Raw genomic sequence first — 25,897 nt, 5'->3', positions numbered from 1 at the left:
TATAAGTAGAACCATGAAATAAACAAAATACAAATGCAAGTTAGTATGAATTATCCTCATAGAATTGATAGATTTATTTCTGCAAATTCTGAAAGTAAAGAGAGCCTAGCAAAATGTATATTATCTTCTTGCAAAAATATTATTTATTCTTCTTTTGAATGGTATATATATTTTTGAAGAATTGAAGGTATGTTCAAAGATATATTCTTGGGACAAAAATGAGCATTGTAGCCCCAAATTTTCTAGGCTGGAACAACCCAAGTGCTGTGTATAGCATTATGTTGACAGAAATAACTCAAATTTTAATTGTACAACTCTTGTGACTTCAACAGCTTATGAGAATGTACTGGAGGTGTATTCACATGTGCTCTAAAACAAATATAACTCTCTGGCATTGATACTTCTTCACTTGACAGTCTGTTCCCTCTCAGTGATGCTGTGGTTCTATTGAGTGGTAAGATATCCAATTTTGCAATGCTAGGTCCCAGTCTCTGCTCTACAAAGTCACACAGCTCCCTAAAATGATTGTTTTTTATTGGTCCCCAATCGATGTTACTCTAGGTGAAAACTCTGACCTCTGGTACCGAACTAAGCTGTTTCACTCCCAAGTGAGCTTGCCTTTGTTCTTTTATGCAACATTTGTGCCTTGACCTCTTTCCATTCTCCAAGAATTCTTTCTTTCTTTCTTTCTTTCTTTCTTTCTTTCTTTCTTTCTTTCTTTCTTTCTTTCTTTCTTTCTTTCTTTCTTTCTTTCTTTCTTTTCTTTCTTTCTTTCTTTTTTTATAAGGAGGGCACAGGTCACAGTAGCCCATGCAGGGATCAAACCTGCAACCTTGGTGCTATTAGCATCATGCTCTAACCAACTGAGCTAACCGGCCACCCTTCTCCCCACACTCATTCTCCCAGAATTTTATCCTCTCCTTTTTCAATGACTTCTCTGTCCATGTTTTTGTGTTTCTTTCTCAGTTATGCTGAACAACATCTCAATATCATATCAATTGGATTCATACCTATGGCTACTGTTTTCATTGAAGTTATAGATTACTTTGCCTTCAAACTGGATTTTAGAGTTTGAAATAGATATGAATTATATGAGTGTGGTGTGGTTCCATAGGTAAAATAGTTTGGGATTCAAATTGTGGAGACAGAATGAACTAGGTATATGTGAGCAATAGCAATGGAGTGGTCAGGCTAAGTAAACATATGATTTAGGAGGTAAAGAAGAAGCCGGTGCAAAACTGAGTATCATAGTATGAAACCCATTGTAAGGAGGGTCTGTATTTTTCTGAACAAAAGTGCTGGAGGGAAGTAGCTGCAACCTGTATTTCTCAGATGGTTGGCATGTAGAATATCAGGTAGGAGACTGATGGCATCAATTCATTTGAACTATTTGGGGCCGGACATAAGAAGTGGCAATAGGATATATAAAAAAAAGAATGCTATTAATTGCTAGTAACAAAATTTACTATAATGATTTAAACCATAATAAGTATAGATAATGATTGTTCCAAGGCATTATGACATCATTAAACTTGGATTATTTCCACATTTCCCTCTACGATCATCTATGTCTTATGTTTCTTTATAATTTCAGTATGAAGGCAGCAGCTCCAAATTTCACGTCTTTATACAACAACTTTTTAAGAATTAAAAAAATAGAAAAAAAAAAGAAAACCAAGCTTTATCTTTATATGACACGTTCTTTTATTACAAAAGTGAATCTTTCCCAGAACAACTCCAGCAGACGTTCTCCTACCCGATTGGTTATGAGGGCATCATATGAAACACCCCTAGACCAATCAGTTGTAAAGGATAATAGGCTAATCATGATTTATCCCTCAAAGTTGGGTAAATTTCTACCTGAACAAAATCAGGGTCTAGTTATCAAGGAAGAATGGGGAAATGCTTATTGGATACTCAACTACTAGTGTGTGTCACAGAAGACATTGTGGAAGATGAACTAGTAAGAGCTGAATACTTACTAAATGTTGTAGATAGAGATTATAAAAAATAATTTGGACCTTGAATCTTGGATCTTATTTAAATGGTGTGTTGTTATTTCATGTTGTTGTCATGGGAAACATCTTTGAAAAGGAATGACCTGCTTAGTCTCAGTCTTCAGTTCCTAGAGGAGAATATCTCAAACATTTTTATTTTTGTTTTTTTGTTTTTCTGCCAAGACACACATGCTCATACAGAATGTATTTCTTATGAGCAGGTCCACTTCCCTGAACACTGTATTGATAAAGTGGGCTTCTAGCTTGATTACTACATAGTTCTAGCTCTGTTTTCTTTCCTACTCCAGGAAGTATATCAGAATGCATGTGAGTAAAAGGATATTTTAGAAGGATAACCTTGAAGCCACTGTAATATGGGAAAACAGTAATAATTTGCCAACTTCAGTATTTGACCTATTATTATTACCACCAAATTATGGACCCTGTGACATATGTCACAAGTAACTGAAATGCACCAGTGTGTCTGGACCCCTAGGTTAAAAGATTTGATCTAGAGAACAACCCTTTTCTTTCTTTGTAACCACTGTGTTATTGTCATTAGATTGTTGCATTTCTTGGATCCGCAAATGTTTAAATTGAATGGTAAGATTAAAAAAAGAAAAGAAAACCCTGGGCATCTGAACTGGGACACACACACACACACACACACACACACACAAACAAAAAACAACAAAACAAAACAAAACAAAAACCCACAACACTCAGCCCATTGCTAGGCATGTAATAAACACTTAAAAATCAGGGTATACAGATACAGAAATTTATCTATAAATTCAAACTCTTTTTTTTTATCACAGAAGTCAATCTTTCTCCCTCTCTTGAAAAGGGTTAATTAAGTTGCAGTAGTAAAAATATTGTATAGTCACATTTGGCACATTTCTGGAATTCAAGAGTTAGACAGAGTTAAATGTTCAAAGATTGAAACAAAAAGAATCACCAGCTAACAAGGAAGAATTATATCAATGCAAAATATTTGAGGTAGAATAAGAAGAGTAGGTTGGGAGATCTCAATGCAAAATAGTCCCAAAGGAGAGAAGGTTTTTCACAAAATTACAAAACATTTTGTTTCCTTGAGAGTGTAGCAGCAGAAGATGGTTGAGAGAAAAGGGGATTTGAAGTTATAAAGATTTGAGTTTAATCCCAGCTTTACCTCTTAGCATATATCACCATGGTTAAGGTACTGAAGTTCTCTGAGTCATAGTTCTTAGATACTTATCTGATATATGGGAAGAATAATACCTACCTCACAGGGTTGTTGTTAGGAGTATAGATAATATTTTAAAGCATATTGCTTTGACACACGTTTACAAAATGGGAGCCATTATTACAACTTCATCTTTCCTTATTTTTTTTTTCCTTTTGCAATGACCACTGGAAAAGGAATGCTGTTTTCAAAACCTTGATAATCATAGTACAATACAATACATTGTGCTATTGTGTTCATCTATCTATCTATCTATCTATATATATATATGCATGTATATATATATGTATATGTATATATATATGTATGTATATATATGTATGTATATGTATATATATATATTTTGAGGGGCTACAGTAGTTCTACATTTATTTATTTATTTATTTAACATTTGGTATTAGTTTCAGGTGCACAAAACAATGTAATAGTTACACATTTATCATTTATATCCCTCATAATTTTTAACCTCTCAGCTCTGCTTTCTCCCTCACCTCTCCCCCTACACATCTACACACCTACATAGTAACTCCCCTACCCGGTGGGCCTCAATCTTTAAATTCACACAAAGACTAAGATCACAGTGATTAAAAACCACACATGGCTTCATGCTTCTATTACCTGCTGAATCCAGTGCCTGGAAGGGTTAGTTTAGGCACCTTTGGGGTTGGGGCTTGCTGTCAATATAGTTTCCCATTTTCTAAGCAGCTGGGAGGGCAACAACCATCTGCTCTGAAATGTGTTTGAATCTTATCCTCTCAACTAGGAGACAGATGTGCTTATCAATAGGCAGACTCTGGAAGATTTTTTGTGTGTGTTTTATAAGACACTTTAGGCTGGATGAGAGAGATTTCTGATTTGAAAAGCAACTAAATTCAAGAACACAACTTTTTACTATTTCTCCATTATTCGACACTTTTCAACCTCTGACATTCACTCAGATACAAAGTGAGTCCCAAATAAATAGAAGGCAGTCGTTTTACAGACATTTTGTTTTCTTCAAGGTGAATTTTTTTATACCTGACATATTCCATGCCTCACATCTGAGATAACAACATTTTGTTGCTCCAGGCTTCTGAAATAATTTCCAAAGCACTGTTCTGTCTGGTTACCTGCTGCCCTTTCCTTCTAGTGTGTGGAGGAAGCAATAATTGTGTAAGTTAATGCTGCTGATTCTTATCTTGGATTTAAACCACTGACACAGTACATAATCATAATGTCTGCAGGACAAAGCAGGCATGGGGCTGGAGTAGCACCCAGATCTACCAATTAAATGAGACTATGGGAAGCATAAGGTATTAAAATAGGTGTCCAGAAAGCTAGCAGCCTTGCATTCGATTTTGTTGTAATTGTCTAAACTAATGATATGTTCAGTATAGCTTTTTAAAAATAATTGTGAAATTCAGTTTTTAATTTGATAACAGAGGCCAATGCTATATTTTATTGAGTAATGTTAAATAATGGTCAAATCTTCGAAGTCTCTGGAAAAACTGGAATACAAAGAAAATTTGCACCAAGAGGCAGAAATTCAGATATGCTTTGAAACAACAGAGAAGCTAACATTTTACTTAAAATTAGAAAACCACATTCTGTATATAAGTATATACAATGTATATGCTTATTTATATAAGTAATAACTTCAAGTTTATTTATGCATCATCACCATCCCCCCTTACTCCTGTAGCCTTTATTTTCCCAACAAAATACTGGATTTCATCTAAAGAAGCATAGGTGTGTTTGACAGCATCTTAAGTATCATAAGTATATAAAAGCCTTGAGAGAGAAAGAAGCCATCGCTCTGCCATATTTTATTTTACTAAGAATGGAGGTAGGGGAAATAACTACTTGCTTTTGTGTAAACATTTCTTTGATTGACAGTACATGTGAACTTTCTTTTTCAAACACACCCAATATTATAATCACAGAAATGGTAAGTAAGGCTATGAGATTTTATGAATACAACCCTGGCATATGGAAACTGAGGGGGAACATGCTTATGTAAAAACCTAATTTTGATAGTGAAGGTTAATTTTACTTTCAGAACTTTCTCTTCCCAAGATTTTTTGACGACTGGTTTTCAGCTGGGTTTAACCAATGGGAGACAGTTGGCAAGCCATCATCCACTTTTGGTGTGTTAGCTGCTTGTTGTCGCTTCATCTTTTCCATCTCCTCCAGTACTAGGAATGGTATCAGTTCATGCAGATGGTGACTTAAGTGTTGATTCACAATCATCAATTTTCTGTACTAGATTTCGTGTTTGAAATACGTGGGATCATTTGTTTTTCTCCCTAGATCTTGACTGATACACTCATTAAAGTAATTTTGATTAGCCGAGCTGACCTCATGTAAATTTAAGAAGTGTGTAGAGTGTGTGTGTATGTGTGTGTGTGTGTGTGTGTGTGTGTGTGTGTGTATGTTTGATGGGAAAGATTCATAGTATTTGTCCCTCACCTCTTATTATCAAGAAATGTTTTTGTGCTGCTCCTAGCTTTCAAACATCGGTAGAATTTGTCCTCAGTTTTGTTCCATTAAAATCTCAATTCTGTTACATTTTGCTAATTCACCTTACAAACTTATAAAAGCCATACTGGCATTATGTGCATGTGGACATGTATGTGTAAAGCCCAAGCTAAGCATCTTAAAAATGTTATCACATTTCATCTTAATAACCAATCCTGAAATGTATTTTTATTGTAGTTTTACTAAAAGGAAACAGGAACTCAGAGAAGTTAATTTACTTCTTCCCAGGCTGCATATCTAGGACGCAGTGCAGTTGGGCTGCAAATATAGGTTATTTACTATGAAACTGATGTTTTATTTTGGGGCTGATAGACATATTTTTATGACATATTACATTAAAATCATTAGATGTTTATCTAAAGGTGGGAGTTTGGAATTTTCTGATAAACACATCTTTCAACAGATTTGTGCTCTGAGTTTTAAACATAAATATTAAGAAGCATCATTTGATCAAGGATTTTTGTGCCAAAAGTTTTGTGCCTACATGCAAAACTTTTGTTTTATGGAGTTTGGGTATGGAATGTCTGGGGAATATTGTTTTGGGTTACAATAGAAAAGAATCATTGAGACCATGACTATCTTGAAAATATTTTGTATATGTTTTTTGTACTTACAGTTCTGTACCTTATTTAAATAGTATTTCATGTAATTTATTTGTGTGCAAAATATCTCCTGTAGCCTGTCTCAAGCAGTTAGGGTGAAAAAGACAGTATTATCTTTTTTACATGGATCATATGTCATAAGATGACTCTGATGCTAGGTGAAACACAGATTGTCATAACAACGTATGGAAAGGAAATCTGGTCTAGTCTAGGTATCACAGAATGCTTTCCTGAGAAACTGAAATTAATGTGAGACCTAAGGGAAGAAGAGGAGTTTCCCTGATGAAAAGAGAAGAGGTTATTTCCAGACAGAAAATGTCTTATGAGTAGTCTTGGAGGTTAGGACAAATATGTGGCATATTTAAAAACTAAATTATTGTAGTTAGCTTGTTTTAGTTACATTATATGGTTAAACCGTATAATGTAAAAAACAAGAAAAAAAGTTGGTTAAGCCGAAAGAGATAAGATTTTATGTAAGGCTTTGTAATCTGTAACAGAAAGTTTAGAATGAAGATATATTTTAAAGTCTAATGAAAATTCATCAGTGTATTAAAAAGAAATTGATTTTTTGAGAGATCATTTTTGTGTTATTATAGGGAATGGACAAGAGGAGAGCAAAATACCTGCCTCAGGGTGGTGGTAGTACAGAAGGAAAGATATTGATAGGATTGGATTGAAGGGCTTTGATGATTTACCAAATTTGAGTGGTCAAAAGTGATTTTTAGTTTTTGTTTACATGATTGACTGGTCGATGTTGTCTTAACATAGATAAGGAATTTTAGAGCTCAGGATAATGATGAGATTTTTGAGAATCCTAATCATTAGCAAATTAATGGTAATTATAGCCTTGGGTTCAGCCCCACATTCACTCTAGATTTCTCTCTGGACCCAATTTGTGAACTGCAGAAATATTGTAAGAAGCAAGTCCAAAATACAAAAGAAATAAACAAAACATCAGTTGTGACTCTGTATATTAGCAATAAAAGATCAGATAATGAAATTTTCAAAATAATGTTTACAGTGGCATCAAAACAAAAATATTGGGGGACAGTTTATCATCATATATGCAAGATGTTTAAATTGGAAACTACTACGAACTCTTGTTGAGAGAAATTAAAACATTAAAAAATAGAAAACTGTGTTCATAGTTTGAGAGTCAATATTGTCTCTTTTCTATCGAAATTGATCTCTCTCTCTCTCTCTCTCTCTCTCTCTCTCTCTCTCTATATATATATATATATATATATATATATATATATATATATATATATGTACATATATATTTAGCATTTTATTGGGGAAGGGGAACAGGACTTCATTGGGGAACAGTGTGTACTTCCAGGACTTTTTTCCAAGTGAAGTTGTCCTTTCAATCTTAGTTGTGGAGGGTGCCATTCAGCTTCAAGTTGTTGTCCTTTCAGTCTTTGTTGTGGAGGGCACAGCTCAGCTCCAGGTCCAGTTGTCGTTGCTAGTTGCAGGGGGCGCAGCTCACCTTTCCTTGTGGGAGTTGAACTGGCAACCTTGTGGTTGAGAGATTGCGCTCCAACCAACTGAGCCATCTGGGAGCTCAGTGGCAGCTCGGATCAAGGTGCCGCGTTCAAGCTTAGTTGCAGGGGGTGCAGCCCACCATCCCTTGTGGGAGTCGAGGAAGCCAAGCGGCAACCTTGTGTTTGAGAGACCCCTGGCCCATGTGGGAATCAAACCGGCAGTCTTCGGAGTTAGATGCATGGAGCTCCAACCACCTGAGCAACCAGGCCGGCCCTTGATCTCTATATTAAACATAATTCTAATCAATATCCTAACAGGCATTTTTGTTGAACTTATCAAACTGATCTATAAATTATACAGAAATACAAATAAGTCTAATCAATTGTTAAAAAGATGATCAAATTTATATTTAATATATTTTATTTCAAAACTTAATAGAAATCTCTAGCATTTAAGACAGTATGGTACTGGCATAAAAGCAAACATAGAAATGAAACAGAATAGAAAGTCCAGAAATAGGCCCACACATATATGGTCAATTTAATTTTGTCATTGATTCCAAGATAATTTAAAAAGAAAGAAAAACATTTCAACAAAATGATGCTTGAACAATTGGATATCTATATGGGAAAAAATGCACTCTATATAACTTCATAAACAAAATTCAATGCAAAGTTGGCCATAGCCTTAAGCATAAATCTAAAACCTCAAGCATCTACAAGAACACGTAAAGAAAATATTGGTAAACTTGTTGTAACCAAACATTTTTTGATAGGACAAAAAAAATCATTAACCATAACAGAAAAAAATTATAAACTGGACTTCATCAAATTTAAAAACTAGTGCTTTTAGAAAGGCTCAGTTTAAAAAAAATGAAAAGAAAATCACAGGCTGGGAGAAAATATTTGTAATACATATATCTGACAGAGGATTTGTATGCAGATATATAAAGAACACTAAAAGTGAATAGAAAGAAGGTAGTCCAGAAATGAAGCAAAATATTTAACAGAGCTGTTATTTAAAATGTGTGAGGGTTTATTAAGTCCCCTAATATATTCAGCATCATTAGTAATCAGATAAAAGCAACTTAAAAGCACAATGACATTTCACTTCATACTCTTACTCTCATAATCTCATGTCTAAAATTTAAAAAGACTCAAAAGTGTATATGTATTTTAAAAGCATGTGTTTTAAAATATTGACTGAGATGGCCAAGGATGTAGACTAGTTGTAACTCATATTATTTTTGGTTAGAACTTAAAATGGTAAAATAAGTTTGGTCAACTGTCTCATAGTTTCTTATAGTTAAAAATACACCTAAAATAGAGCATAGCAGTTTTACCTTTGGACATTTAGCCAAAAAATAAAAATAAAAAACATATGCTATGAAATAGTTGTATAAGACTGGCCATAGACGCTTTATTCACAATAATAAGAGATTGTAAACAAACTAAATGTCAAGCAACAGGTGAATGGATTGACAAGTTGTGGTGTATGTATAAAATTTAATACTCCTCTACAATAAACAGAATAACTTATTAATATATGCAGAAACATGGGTGAAGCTTACAGATATATTGCTGAGTAAAAGACACAAAACACAAAAATACTTACTTTTAAATTCCATTTATATGCAACCGTAAAAGAGGTACCATCTAATTCATAGTAACATGCTTGTGTAGATAGAAAATCCAAAAGGATCCAGAGAAACATATAAGAATTAAGTGAATTTTGCAAGGTCTCTAGATGCAGGTTAATATAAACATAGGAGAATATTCTCAGCTTCATTAGTTGTCAATGAAGTGTCAATTAAAATATCAACTATAAACCTGCCAAAATAGCTAAAGTGAAAAATATGGGGAGTAAAAGTGGAGGTTGAGATTTTAGCAGTGGGAATTCTCATACACTGCTATGTAGTAGAAGTATAAATTTGCAGGAACTCTTTGGAAACTCTGGAAGCATCCAATAAAACTTGACATGTGCATTTTTATGACTGTAATTATGCTCTCAAGTATATACCCAACAAAATTTTATATATGTGTTCACTAAAATACATGCACCAGAATATTCAAAAATTGCTATTCCTTATAGCCCCAAACTACCTAAAAAATCATCAATAGTAGATTGGATAAATAAACTATGATAGTTTTATATAATGGAATATTATACTGAAATAAGAATTAATTGATCTTATAAATATGATTGAAAAAAATCAGATACACTGGGTTACATATTAAATTACTCAATGTACATATTATGTATTTAACATATATGTAATATGCTATATTAGATACTATGTTATATATTAATATATATTTAATTATAGTATATCACATATATTTAATACATATTATATTGATAGCTATTAGAAAAAAGGGAAAACTTATTTATGTGAAAGTAAGAGTCGATTGCTTGAGAAGTGAGAAGGGAAGAAAATAGTGTAAGAGAGTATAGAAAACCTTTCAAAAGTCTTGGTCTGATATGATAGAGTTTTACAAACATTTAAATACTATAGTGAAAAAAAACAATGGAAAGGAATAGAAAAAAAATACATTCGTAGAAAAGAATTACTAATTGTTCAAAATTCTCAAGAAGGCAGATATATTTTAAGTGACATAATATGAAGAACAAGTGAGAATATGAGGTACCAGAAGTTTGATGAGAGTGGAAGTTTGAAATAGTGTTTGGGTGGAATGAGTGCAATAATTTTCTAAAGACACAAAAACACATTGTCTATCAGGTTCATGTTGGTGGCCGTAAATTCATCTAGAAAACCATTGAACCAATAAGGGGATTCTCTAAAAGCAGTAAAGTGACCTGTGGATCAGTGCTAGGGACATGCACAATTCTCTTCTAGTAGATGTTTGCAGCAGAGAGAAACAAGATAAGAAATGTTGCAATATTGCCAATATTGGAGTGAACATGATAGAACAATGACGATGAAGACAGGTTGCAAAATGGCAAAAATGTGAAAAAGTCTGTGGACTGGCAGTCATTGCATGGATTGGAAAACTGATGCCATTGGGATTTTTAGCTTCACACAACCTAGTTTTCCTTTGCCTATGTCATGCAAGAGATGAGTGTAGGATGTAGGTCAAAGACTGGTGCTTTCCTACTCTCAGCCCAGAATTCTTGCAGCATGGATAAAATGTCAGGTTGAATATTATCAATAGATGTCTATGGAGACAGCAGATCTCAGTGCCCTACCTAATGCTCGAGAGAAAAGAATGCACGGGTTGACACATGGTGGCTGAGAGAACCATGCCAAAGCCAGCACACTCCTGCTACCTCTACTTAAGAAATAATATACTAATTTTTCAGAATTGATGAATCTAGTACCTGGGCTGCAATTTTTATAGAAAACTTGTTCTTCAGATAAGCGTTTGCCTTTAGGTCAACATGGTTGAAAGATAACTAATCATTAATATTCTATTCTTATAAGAGGGCATTTCAAATAGAATTTGAAATTGCCACCTGAATTGGCGTTATGTTTGTAATTATTTCCTTTTAGCATGATATAAGATACTTTTGACTAGAGTATTTGCTTTAGAAACTAAAATTAGCTTGGAAAATGTTTTTTGACAGAACAAGATTACAACTGAATAAATGTCATATTTCATTTCATGCCTGGCCATCTCAGTAGTGTTAATTTTTTCTTTTTTTTCAGTTATTCCAGGCATTGATTTTTTTTTTTCTCTTTTCAACTTATGTTGTCCTTTTCTGTTACCATGTTCAAATGGAGAGTTAGCAACGGACAAATTTACTATGCAAATCCTATCAGAGATCCATTGGAATAACTTCATATTCAAAGAAGGAGCCACCTTCTCAATTTAATTATAAGCTTGACAATTTCAATTTGGATATGTAAGTCCATTTTGACTAGCCTTAGCAAAGTCTCTTATTTGATTTTCCCATTAAGCCAACCTGGTTATTTAGCATTTTTTAATGCATCTAAAAAGGGAGAATGCTTTCAAGATAGGCCATTCTTCTAAAAATCTGTTCAGAAACCAAAGAATGTTTTAAGCAAGTATCAGGATAAAATTAAGTCCTCAAGAGAGGTTCAAGGTGGATATTAGAAACATATTGATTTAGATTATGTATTTTTGCTAATAAGTATATACTTAAATATCTCCTATGGTACACAAATATCATTGCTAGATTAATACAGAGATGTTAATAGCATATATAATTTAGAAAGACCATACAATATTCAATTTTTTAAAGAAATCATTACCTATGCTCTCACTTGTTATCTACCAACACCCATACATAATACATATTCTTTCCATTGCTTATGCTAACCTTATTTAAAGTAGATTAACTGCAAATTTTAAAACTAAACAAGGGTTAAACAGAAACTCCAAGGTCAGGAGAACAAATCCTGATTTCTATTGCAAAACCAAGGTAAACAAATTGATTTAATTTTTAATCAGAAAAGAGATTTAGTTTGTATTTGCAATAGGACACATTTGAAAGATGAAACGTTATACATTCCCATGTGTAAAAGCTATTAGGTTGGTCCAAAAGTAATTGCGGTGCTTGCAATTATTTTTAATTCAAACTGCAGTTACTTTTGCACCAAGGTAATATGTGATTTATAGTTTTTCTTTGCCTTATTGATTTGTTTATTGAGATCCACATTTTAAAATTTAAAAATGTTTTGTTACAAAAGTCTTAATCTAAGAGTCTTTAAATGGCTAGAGTCTATGAGGATGACTATTTCTATATGCTATTTTAAAAACTGTGCTACATGGAAAATGATGGCGTACAAACATTATCAAACCACCATTCTGACAAAATACCTTGGCAAGTAAAATACCCTCATTTTCTTAGTACCAATATGCATTACAAAAATTCTGTAACTTTCCCAAAAGCAGTTTTGAGTAGTCAATTTTTAAAACATTTTAGACATTTTATTAATATTAGTGAAATTGCTCCAACTATTCAATATCTAAAAAGAAACAGACATTGGAAGTGACATATTACTGAGACACAGGGGTGTGTAATGGGTAAGAGAATCAGGCACTTAAACCAGACTGCCTTGGCTCAAATTCCAGCTCTACCATTTAATAGCTGTATTGCCTTGAGCAAGCTACCTTCTAGTTCCTTTGTTTCCTCATCTACAAAATAGAAATAACAGTATACTTACCTCATCGATTTACTGAGTTAAATCATGTCAACTGCTTAAACAGTGCCAACATATTAGAAGCACATAGATATTAGCGATTTTTATAAGGTGTTATTGTTATACCTGGAGCCAAACTTCTCATAAGTGGCTGTTTAAGTATTACCTTTGTGCAGGTGTGAAGGATCTGTAAGTTCAGGAAAACATTGAGACTCACAAGAATACCATAGGCTACACTTGACACCAGTTTAGTCAGAAAATTATAGGACAGGAAACACATCTTTCCAGGCAACATCAGGCTTTTCTATCCACAGTAGTTCCAGCAGCACTAGTTGGTATGGCACTTCACACAGGGGTTGGGAAGCTGTGCTTTCCTTACATGACAACCCTGGTGCAAGGAAGTAAGATCCATGTCAGTGGGAGTGATTCACTCAAGCTTAGCATCTTCATGCAAACAAGTATCTGACGAAGGTCTTGTGTCCAGAATAGGGAGTTAGAGTAGTGTAGTATGAGCATAAGATATCCTAGTGTTCTGGTATAATGTAGATCAGAAACTCAGAAAATAAAGGAAGCTAGCATGTTTTTTTTTTTCGTTTTTTTTTTCTTGGCTGTCAATAATTACAATAGGATTTTGACAAAGGTTTGCCAGCAGACATTTCAGCTTGACAAAGTTGTTGAGACTGACATGGCAAGTATGCAGGGTTGTTTTTTGTAAGAAAAGATCCAGACATTCTATGTATACTAGTTACATGGACAAAATTTTGTCATTTTATGAAGAAAAAGAAAATACCCTTTATTGTTACTAAACTCCTTTTCTGCAGCAAAGGGTTGTAGACATATCTCTAAGTAGGATTGAATCTTTTGTCTGAAAACACTTTTAAGATTGGACAAATTTATACTGTAGCTTAGCTGAAATCACATAGTCCATACCACAGAGCACAGAAGAAGTACTGTAATAAAATAAACTAAGACTCCTATAGAATAGTAATAGGACTCTATTTAGATGGTTATAATGTGGATTGTTTGCAGATTCATCATGCAGTTAGACTAAGAGCTGACTTATGAACAAAATCACTTTATATTTATCTAGATCCTCAAAAAAATGAGGTAGAACTTACCAATTTATGTTTGCACATAGACAATATTGAGAAATGTATTATGTCAGTAAGAGACGGACAAGCTTGGTTGTTTTGAAGCCACACCAGTATTGTAAGAATAAGCACAAGTCACCAACATAGGAAATGGGGCTATCTTCCTATTTACTGTGATATGAGAGCAGATCTCTGATTTATCCAGGACAGAAGCCTTTGATTTAGGTCAAAATTCTCTTTGAAAAGTTACTTAAAACCGTGATCCTATTTATAGCATGGGGAAATAGAAAGCTTCTTACATTACAGAGGGTGCCCAAAAAATGTATACACATTTTAAACAACAAAAATTTTATTAAAAATATAAAACTTAATAATTTATCAATAACAAAAATAAATACAAGTCACATTTGACTTCTGCAATTGCAAGAGGTTCTCAGAGTGGTTACCATCAGCATCCAGACACTTTTAATTACAGGAAACTACTGCTTGAGTAACGTTGACCAATGTCCACTTGTGTATTTTATTTTATTTTATTTTTTTGCATCTCTGGTATGTGTGCCTACAAATATTTACATATAAAACCATAGGAGGTTTGATGACTTTAGAAGCCATTTTTGTTTTCAGTGGATATCTTGATCAAGAGCTCTTCATCTAGGTCAGAGAGGAGTATCACCGGGTGTTAGGGAAAATAGCTCCTTCTATGGTAAATATTTCAAGTGACATTTGCCTAGCAGAATTTTCAGTTGGTGAAAGTGATTTGTAATGGTAAAAGAATTATTGGATCTGAGTTTCATAGTCTGAGTATTTTACCAGGCCTTTAGAGTAAATTGACATTCTTGTCTTGCACAGGTTCTTTTGTGAACTTCAGAAATCTTTGTTCAATAAGTTGGACACAGAGACCATAATGTGATGCATTTCCCTATTCAAATTTGTCTTCATTTTCAGGATTCTATTGAGTCCTTGCTTTGAAGGACTTTTCATAAAAGTAGGCTTGGGTAAGAGGACTTAAAATAATTTTTTTCAGACAGGAAATTGTGAAGTTACTCTTTATCAGTAGGTTGAGGCACTGCATGCTTGGGCCTCCAACAAAATTCCTACCACTTAGTAGGACTGGGTATGCCCATTGCTTGTGTGGCCTGTGATTTGGCTGAGAGCAGAGAGTTATGAATCTTATGCACACATAGCTCTTGGACTGCAAAGATCCTCATAGAATGTCCTACAAGCTGTCCTCATGAAATAAGAGTATTCTTGTAGTATTGTCCTAATGTATCTGCAAAACTAGTCTTCATGCTCTCCTAGGGTGATAATTTGTCCTGTGGGCTTTGTTGTTGTTGTTGTTTTAGTCTCCTAGAGCAGTTATACTGTGGATTTTAAAATAAAAGGATTTTTCAGAGGCCAGCATAACAAATCACAATGGCACAAACAGGGCTTTGCTGATTCAGTGAGGAAAGAAGATAATCCAGTTTCAACATTTTACATCTTCTCTAGACTATTGGTTTTACATATACCACTTATATGGAAAAATTAAAAGGAAATGAAATAAATACAATCTATGCATGACAAGGTTACAGAGTCCAAAGTTGGAAAACATAATGTAAGTTTTAGGGCATAAAAGCCAAAGTCCCTGCTGAAATCCTGAATGACAGCATGTCCTTAGGACCTTTTTTGTAGAAGACTTTATTGTAGCACAGAGCCCTCAGAGTAAAACAAAGATTTTCATTTTCAAGTGAGAAACTTGCCAAGTATCCTCAATACTATTCACGATGATTCATCCTTTAGAAGAAAAATAAATCCTTTTTTTTTGGTAGTGAGATAGGAAACAATTTCAGAATCTAACTGGGCTCCAGGAAGTTTTTAATGAAAGTTGCTAATTATTAAAGTGCAGATTTTAGCCTGCAATGTATCACAGAGTAATGTTAATAACAAATTGTGTTATTCTTTTCAAAGTATAGTTTGTTTTTTTCAGTTGTACAGAGACTCAGAAGCTGTCAATTTCCACTGAAATACATACGAGTGCTTCATGATATCCTATTTAACGTTTGTAATACATTTGTCATTCCTGCCACATGTACAGATTTTCCATTTCTGGCTTCAATAAGTAAAAAGACTTAAAGACGTATAGTTGCTAAGTATTATTAGCTTTCAAATTATATATTTTTTGATGTTACCTTTTCAAGGATTTCAGGCTAGGCATATAATGGTGGTAATTAAAATTTTTCCTAGGAAGCAACCAGCTACACCACTGCCCCAGGCACATAATCTCCGCTTACTACCTTTTTTCACTCATTTATTCTGTATGTGAGATGAGACTCCGTGAACTACAAAGGTAGTATACTCAGGCCAGGCAGCTGCTGATGGATTTTAGTAACTACAGAGCTGGTGTTTAAGTCCCAACCCTGAAAGCACAAATCACAGACAGGTGACAGTGGAGGCACATTTTCCTGTATGAGTCGGTTGTGGATGACAATCCATCATACTAAAATAATGGAAGAGGCATTAGTTGTATAAAAATAAACCAAGTTGGCTTAGTTCTAAGGTATTTTACAAGATTCTAGAAATACCACCCCATTTTCCATGAGATTGTTTTGTGAACAATCCAGAAAATATAACAATTAAAAGCAGAATTCTTTTAGAAATGTCATTAATACATCTTTATAATTAACAATTTTTGTTAGTATTCTTAAGGAACAAAGGAAAATATATTTAATAATAATCAACTATTTGGCAGTCACTCTACTAGGCTCTTTACACATATTATTTAATTTTCATAAGCATTTTTTTCCAATTTAACATCTGCGGAAACCAGGATGAAAATGGTTAAGTTATTTATCCAAGTTATGAAATGGCAGACTTGGAATTTAAACACAACTTAATTTGACTGAGAGCCTTGGCTTTTTCTACCTTAAAACACTGCATGATAAGACTTAAAAGTTCTGTGTTTAATAAAGAGAATCTATTAAGTGAAAATATTTGGGAAATACTCATGAAAGTAAGTAGTTACATGCATGTATATATTTATATGTATGTATGATATTTATATTAAACTATGAATTCCTTGAGAGGAAGAATTTTCAGTTATTGTTCTTATAAAATCACTACAACAAAACAGTTTTTATTGTAGACAGTCACATATGCAAATAGGGAGATGCATTTCAGAGAAAGCAATGACCTTACCTTACAATATTATATAGAATTTATAGCATCCATTTCACTGAAAACCAAAAGCACGAGATTAATGTCTCTAAGATATCATCTTAGAAGATAGTATATGTATCTATTTGTGCATAAGATAAATAAATAAATACTCAAAGATAGATTGATGTAGCTAATTATACATAGATATATAAAACGGAGATTAACTCATTCATTTCTGGTACAAAAACAAAGTGATACCTTTCAGTTTTAATAACATTAAATCTCATTAGGTTCCCAGTTGCATTACTGAAGAAAAGCTCTTTTTTTTTCTTCCCCTACAGTTGGACAGTGTCACCTCCCTAATCCAAGCAGCCAAAAATTTAATGAATGCTGTAGTACAAACAGTGAAAATGTCTTACATTGCCTCCACCAAGATCATCCGAATTCAGAGTCCTGCTGGGCCCCGGCACCCAGTTGTGATGTGGAGAATGAAGGCTCCTGCAAAAAAGCCCTTGATTAAAAGAGAGAAGCCAGAAGAAACTTGTGCAGCTGTCAGACGAGGCTCAGCAAAGAAAAAAATCCACCCAGTGCAAGTCATGAGTGAGTTTAGAGGAAGACGTGTCTACTGAAACCACGATTCTACTCTAGTGTCTATATTACAAAGTTCTGGCTAAACACACTGCCTTAATTTTACACTTGATTGGTACTGTAAGTTCACTAGCTTTTAGAGTCTAACCCACAAGTAATGTAAAACATTAGAGGCTGAACCAACATGAGCAACATGCATTTGGGATCATGTCATTGTCATTTCTGCATGCCAGCATTAAATAAGTAATCAAAATATGCTTGGTGAATGAATGAAACCTTCAGTTGTCATCCAACCTTTCCCATCACAGAGAATATCTTCTATTCATTACTAAATGAACATAGTAGACGCAATTGAGTCTTATTCATCTGTAGTATCTTGAGTACGTTCATCCTTTTATTTTTGAATTAAAACACTGACAAACTTTTGACTTAGTTTTCGATAGAAATAAGTGACTTCATAAAATATTTTCCCGTTCAATCTCCATACTTTCTTTATCTGATCTGACCTGACATAAATGTGCTATAGGAAAAAATAAAATTTTTCCTGCTATAAGAAAAAAAAAATCTCTACATATCTGTATCTGTTGTAAACTGATGAGGCTAACATCCATCAGTAACTAACCAAGGTTCAACAGACAAACTACTTCCTAAATTTTAAAGGTCAGCCTCAATTATTAATGAAGCAATTTACTAACATTATAAAGGTGACTGAGTTTTTAATGCTACAAATGTGCCTTTTAGGGTTCCATTGCAGTTAGCAGTTTTGCACATTGAATGTTGGGTTTAAATGGGCCCATCAGAATTTATACATGGGGGAAGTTATCATCCATTTGGGAAAATGGGACCTCTAACTATATCCTCGAGTGAGTTATGCCAACAGAAGTGTACGCAGTTCCAGATGACTCTAAAATTCCATTTGTATCAGTTTGCAATTGTAATTAAAAGGCCAGTTTGGAAAACCTTGGATATTGAGTAAAATATAACTATGTAAATTGTACTATTGAACTATGAAGTAGAGTTAATGGCAATGAAGCTAGAGTGTTTTTAATAATATCTTTTTAATTAAAAGTCATCAAGGTCATTTTATAACTGTGCTCACTATGAACAGTCCCAAACACTGTGCTAGTTGAGTATGTAATGAACTTGATAATGGTCTCAGAGTCTAGTGCATTGGTTTTCTATCTTGCTTGTGCTTTCACTCTTGTGGTCTCTCTCTCTCTCTCTCTCTCTCTCTCTCTCTCTCTCTCTCTCTCTCTCTCTCTCTCTCTCACTCTTTAGGGGGTTAAATTTCAGTTTCACTTTTTCTCACACCTAGAGTTTCCATTCATAAGAGTTTAAAAATGCATTCCCTATTCTGCTTTATCAGAATGATACTATAATTGTAACTGCACTTTCTACAACATTGCCATTGAGTTGTTTCTGCAACCCTGTCATCTTTACTTGCAAGTAAAATTCAAATATGCAGCACCAATTGATGTTAGAAGGACCAAGGTGGGTAAAAGAATATGTGAAATATAAAAATGCATAAAAGTTGAGAGCATGTTGTGTTTGGTATCTTGAGAAAAATGGCATGGGAAAAGCACTTACTTAATAGGTTATCAATTATGGGAAAATGTTAACTTCTCTTTATTCTAATGAATTATTTTATTCTTTCAAAATTCTGGGCTGCCAGGGCTCAGTACATAAACTTCCTAGGAATTAAAAGCAATAAGCTCCTCCCGGTTTTGTACTATGCACTGTGTCCACAATAATTATTCTAGACAGAGCCCACTCCCTAAAAGAGAAGGCAGTGTAAAAAGGAATTGGGAAATCCAGATAGTTCTATTTTCCAGAACTATCTAGATAAATGAGGCAGAATAAGGAGATTCTTTTTTTGAAATGTCATCATGACTTTCTGCTCTAAGAGTAGATATTACAACAGTGACATTTATGCTACATCCTTTATCAGGTAGAAGTGCAAATGTATAATTTAGCTGAGAAAGTAAATTTTAAAAATATTACCAAATTACTAGGAGTATAGTTCCTAAAACCACATGCTCCAGAAGCACAAGAGTATCATTTAGAAAATCTAATGTCTGTTTGATCCTATATCAGTTTTTCATAGGTTGGATTTTAGAATGTAGCACTGGATGCCAAAAGCAAATAACTTGAAATGATACAATTACCAAATCACCCCTGTATCTTTAAAAATTAAAAAAATAAATAAATAAATAAAGTACAGAGATGTGAGCAAGGCCTCCTCTTCAAAGTAGGTAGATTTCCAGCTTATCTCAAAGTAAACAACTTAGAATGAAACAAAACTTAATGAAAAAATGAACTTGGAGAACATCCCAGGAATAAAGTCTGCTGTAGTAATCAAAGGTGCAGTAAGAACAGGTGCATAGCACTGAGAAAGAAATCTGTCCACCTGAGTGAATTTCTGTGGGCAACATTTCAAGATTAATCCAGTTCAGACCTGCTAATAACATAAGTGCTAATACACAAGAAAAATTATATTAACAAATATATTAACAAACAAATATATTAACAAACACTAGCACTATATAAAACATAGTTAAATGAATCTAATAAATAAGTATGACTGCATTAGCTATATTTATATGTAAGCCCTTCTTTTGTAGGGAAAGGGCAGAAATTTAATTAGAATGTTACCTTGGTGGCCCATCTAATGCCTTTGGAAATCACATCACAGAGATCAGTTCTTCTTCTGATGATACATTTGCTTTATCCTAATTAAAACTCGCTTTTTTTCCCTTGTAGTGAAATCAATTTATGTAGGAAAAAAACTTCGAGAGGAAGGAGAGGGTTTAGACGACCCAGAAGGACAGCTTCATCCTGAATAGCCACCAGCATCACTGTCAAACATTAGACTGGAATTAGAATGATAATGTAGAAAATATCCATGAAATCATAATCTACTAAAAATTCTTCTACTTAGGAAAACAGGAAATGTGAGAAATATAAATCTCTACCTTTTATTTATCAAAAGTGTAAATTATTTGATTAAACTATTTGTTTCATTCTAATCGAGTTTCTGGGTACAACTCAATGAATGGGTCAGGAAAAAAAAATCAAACACTAAAAGTCTAAGTTGATTTGTTAACGATCCCCTTTCTGTCTGTCTTATGATATGAATGAAAACTATGACTATATTTGAAAATACAATATTCTTAAATGTGCCTTCTGGCCTTTGCAATTTCTTAATTGATGAGCATGAATATAACCATATGTCCCCCATAAAATTCCTCCTGTTTAAGGGGTAAGGAGCCCTATAATCACACAGAAAGGCCCATTTTTTTCAATCTGACATTCCTGCACACTTAACAGCTTCAAAGTTTTCAAGTCACATTATAGCAAGACAGTTAAAATTGTGAACATAGAGTTAAGTGCCCAATTTGGGTCTCAACGCCAACAATTAGAGATCCTCAATTTCAATAATGAGTGGCTGAAAAGATTAATGTGTGAGAACAGAGAAAATACTTTCAGTGGCTTTCTACACCTTCACTTTCAGAGTGGTCTTTTCATCTCACCCATCCCTGCGCTAGGGATCCTCCTGCTAACTGTTGATATTTTCTACCAGAATGATTTACTCAGGCCTGCTCATACCAGTCAATTACCTCCAATTAACATCCTTTCCTCTTCTATGCACCAAAAGCATCTTTTTCCCATGTCTCATCTCCTCAGGTATCTATGCCACATAAAAAATGATAAATAGATTCCATAGAGTTCTAGTTAAAACCATGGATTTTAATTCCCAGCAGCATTATTCCTTGGTTGTTTCTATTCCAGAAATATTCTGATTGTTTTTGGTGTCGAATGCACACTTCCATGCTAGGAATTGTGGCTCCACTGGTACAGATTTCTGTATAGTAGTGGCAGAATGAGTAGAATGATATCTGAGACTTTTCCTTGTGATATCATTCGCGAATGTGATATCATTCGCCAGTGAACTCATTGCAGAATTGCCAGCTTGTTCCAGTATCATTGTAAGTAATTCTTTAGGTCAGCAAAGCAGGCACTGGAATATCAAGTTGAATGAAATTCAACTGTGCTTTCTTTTGTCAGTCTATTTTCTGCCGAGTCAACCTGCCTATTGCAGAGTTAGGAATCAAATAGCCATTTTTCACTTTGGAAAGTCAGAACTGTTTCTGTTTGACTTGATCAGGAAGTTGTGGGGTATCCAGTTAAAAGATTTTAACCTGCACATTAATTCAATGATTTTTTTTTAAAGTAAACTAGGAAAATTTCCACAACCTGTGAGGCTTATATTCATATAAAAATCTCTTTTTTCCTTGTGTGATACAATCCCCCCAAAGAAAATTTCATTGGACCTAAGTGATAGCATAATGATTTTTCTTCCATATCCATGACTAACAAGTCCCTGAAAACAGAAGTAGACATGTGGTATGTCCCATTTAGTATCTAATAGTTGGGACTTGAAACAAAATTTTCTTGGGCAAGTTGGGTGATTAAATATGAATTAAAACTTATAATGAAAGATTTCCAGATGCTCCTGCTTTCCATTTTGATTATGCTTTTAGTTCCATAGTGACTTAGCAAAAATCATCAATCAATCAATCACATACCGGAATCAAGTTATTTTTCAGATGAAAATCCTATAGCATTTCTTTTGTCATATCTCTCTGTTCACACCATATTTTCTACGTATGAACAATGGAAATATCTCTCTAATAGAACCATACCATATCTCTCTGTTCATACCATATTATGATATCTTTGGTATCAGTACTTTGCCTGTTACTACCAAATAAACAAGCCAGACCTAATGACAGGAATAGCTACAAGTTTTCATTTTGGCCCTTTCTGTCTAATGCAGATATTATTAAAATCAGGTGTATGCACTTAAAGATGTCCTTATCAAGCATGTAACACTATCCTAGATACCTAAACGAGAGAGAGTAATTAAAATTTTAAATACATTTTTGCCACTTTTAACTAAATCACATGAACAAGAAACATATTACATGAAAACAAAAAAATAATAGTTTACAACATTAATCATTTTACATGTGAATGCTTTTTCTTCCCCCTACCAGGATAGATAGGATCTATTCTTGAACACTTCAAAAGAAGATAATTAATACTAATTGACAAAAGTATTTCCAAATAATACCCAACCTTACCAGAATCCTGTCTACAGGCAATAGTTGTTTGGTAGGGCCAACCTTTATGTATAACCCAGGATGACATGGCTCGTGGCTGCTGGCTGGCTTAGGACATCCAATAGTCCCCATTGGTCTATGAGAACAAACAAAAAGATTGACTTTCAAAATAAGGTTGATAAGATGGGGAAAAAAAAAAAAAACACCCAGCAAATACAAAGCACTTTTAAAGAAATATGGATAAGAAAGTGAAAGAGGTAGGGGAGGGAATAAGAAAGGTAATTATTGAAACAGATAAGTTTCATAGCCAGAGGAAGGAAGAAGTTTTGGTTCTATGAAGATTAGGCAGCCTCCTCCTGAGGAAAATTTTAAGGATAAGATGGGGCACTTATCTTTGGTGGTTTGGGCTAAGTCATGTCAGGTGCAGGAGGACGAACTATATAATAGTTGAGAGTGATTTAGTACTATTGTTTGCAAGATGAGATATGGAAGTTCAGCCAATGTTCTAGTCTAATAATGGGTGAAATTCTTCCCAAGGTCAGAGCTAATCAGGATAATAACACCTTTATATATTTAACAAACATCTGTTGGGCAACTATAATGTTCCAGGCACTGCTTTAGTTTCCTAGGGATACACCAGATAACAAAACAAACAGTGATTCTATAGCCCCCTCGTACCAGAATGCTACACAATTTTGTAACCAAAACCCTACTCCTTACTATTCCTATAAATCTGAGTGTCTTATCCTTAATTCCTCACCAACTTCTTGTGCCAGCTCTGTGATAAATGCTCTTACCTCATATAATTATTTCAATAACCCTATGGGATAAACATTATTAGCTCTATTCATAGATAAGGAGGCTTAAACGGGATGAGAATCTTACTCAAAAAACTCACTGGCTTTAAAATTGAGTGTATTGTACTCTAGAGTCTGAAATTTTAGACATCACACCATTCAGACTTCCTGGAAGATGGGATTGAATTTTTTAAGTGAAAATGAGAAATGAGCTTTAAATGCTGTCTGGTTTCCTATGGAAGAGCAAAAAAAAAATGAAACTTAAAAAAAAAAAGAAACACAAAACTATTATTAATCTGTATTTACTTTGTTAAAAACAGATAAAAGAAAGATACATAAGTAATTAGCGACATAGTCTCAGCTCTAATAACTGAATGTAGAATATCATATACATGAGTAAATATTTCATCTAAAATAAGATAAAAATTTGCCAAATTACTTTTATTGCCATAGAGGAAAAATATTCAATGGAAACGCCTGTTTCAACCTATCTTTAACATTGATAGGTGAAAAACATTTGTTGGCATAATTTCCTTCCTTTTTTACTACTGTGTGTTTATGTGTTTAAAATTACGGATCTTAGGAATGTCAGCAAAAGATTATTGAAATATGCTAAAGTTTCCTTGTATTCCAAACTATCTACAACTATAGCAAATAGATGTTTCCTTCTTTATGTAGATCACAAATGTATGCAGTGTGGGCCTGATGCAGGTAAATTTAGTCCTTTATTTTTACATGATCCTTCTTCCTAAAGTCCACTGAAAGCTAGATCCTTCTTCTTGCCCATGTTGCTGGATATGCTTCTCTAGCTCAGGCCTGGGGGAGTTAAATGACTTCCTAATCTTTTTTATAGTTGTAGCCACAGGTGTTTCCGCAAACTGGAAACGTGTTAATTTAGGGTTTTCACTTTTGGGTACCTGGCAGTCATGATGGTGCCTGATCCCAAATGTAAGAAAAGGAAGTGCTAAAGAATGAAATTCTCTTTGAACAAGACTCAGATTTCTAATATCATCTCTAAAAATCTCTTCAATGTACAATATACAAAAGCCACTTAAATGGTGTTAACAGAGTGGTTCCTGCGTTTTCATTTCCAATGAGATGATTTCTAGTTGTAAAATTCTCTTTCTTTTGCATTTTTAGGAAGAATTCTTATTTTTTTTTAGTTTGGTTATTTGGTCTTGAAGGCACATAGCATTTCTTTAAACATTTTAAAGCCCCCTTTCATTAATTAAATAAATAATTCAAAAGCCTGCAGATAACTTTTTTTTTCTTTTTTTCCTATTCAAACAGCCTTATGTTACACAGTCCCAGTTCAATCCTTGGGATGTTGTATTAGTTTCCCATATTTGTAAATTAACTGAACCTCTCTGGTATTCACTGCAAGTCTTGGACTGACAGGTTTCCTTGACCCGGACTTCTAACATCAAGTTTGAGTTGGAGTGTTTATTAATAAAGCAAAGAGGCAATTCTGAGATACTAGTTTATGCTCTTTGTTAAACAGAACTTTTCCTCTTTTCTGAAGTGTTAAACATAAAATTAATTAAAAAATACTATAGAGATAGTGTGCCTTTGCTTGCCAAATCATGCCTTTTTAACTCTCTATTCTTGTGTGATGGTATACAATATGTCCATGGGGATATAAATATGAGAATTTCACCAACTCTCTTGAGGGGTTAAACTGTGCTTTTTACCGGTTTTGAATCTTTTCCTTGTGTGATACAATCCCTCCAAAGAAAATTTCATTGGGCCTAAGTGATAGCATAATGATTTTTCTTCCATATCCATGACTAACAAGTCCCTGAAAGCAGACGTAGACGTGTGTTATGCTCAATTTAGTATCTAATATTTGGGACTTAAAATAAAATTTCCTTGGGCAAATTGGGTGAAAAAATATGAATTAAAACTTCCAATGAAAGATTTCCAGATGCCCTGGCTTTCCATTTTGATTATGTTTTTAGTGCCATAGTGACTTTTAGCAAAAATAAATAAATAACAAAATCACTTAATTTTATGTACTTTAATAAATGACAAATTTGACAGTTTAAACTGAGTGACATTTCTGAAGGCAATATGCACATTATAATTCAGGATGAAGGCAGATTTAAACTGAGACAGTTTGAGATGAAAAAAAGTAAGCAATTTGTAATAGTCGTGTTGACTGTAGCAATGTTTTGAAAGCTTAAGTTTAGTGGCACTTGGAGTGTTCCAG

At 33.8% G+C, this 25,897-nt stretch overlaps 1 protein-coding gene across 4 annotated transcripts in view; it reads left to right on the top strand.

Moving 5' to 3' along the window:
* The window catches only part of CTNNA3 (catenin alpha 3), a 1,458,437-nt gene extending 1,434,504 nt beyond the window's left edge, over positions 1 to 23,933 (top strand). For 2 of the 4 annotated variants that reach the window (XM_081075326.1, XM_081075327.1), the window contains exons 18-19: positions 17,522 to 17,780; positions 20,529 to 23,933. In XM_081075326.1, the coding sequence (XP_080931452.1) occupies positions 17,522 to 17,780; positions 20,529 to 20,611 (342 nt within the window). In that variant the 3' untranslated portion in view covers positions 20,612 to 23,933. Of the gene's footprint in view, positions 1 to 17,521; positions 20,061 to 20,528 lie in introns of those variants that run through there. The other 2 variants (XM_081075328.1, XM_081075329.1) reach the window with 1 other exon arrangement.
* Positions 23,934 to 25,897: the final 1,964 nt, after the last annotated feature.

Source organism: Rhinolophus hipposideros (genome assembly GCF_964194185.1).
Source record: "Rhinolophus hipposideros genome assembly, chromosome: 15".
Classification (NCBI taxonomy): Eukaryota; Metazoa; Chordata; class Mammalia; order Chiroptera; family Rhinolophidae; genus Rhinolophus; species Rhinolophus hipposideros.
Note: the sequence above shows the minus strand (reverse complement) of the source record. Positions and strands in the feature narration are given on the sequence as shown.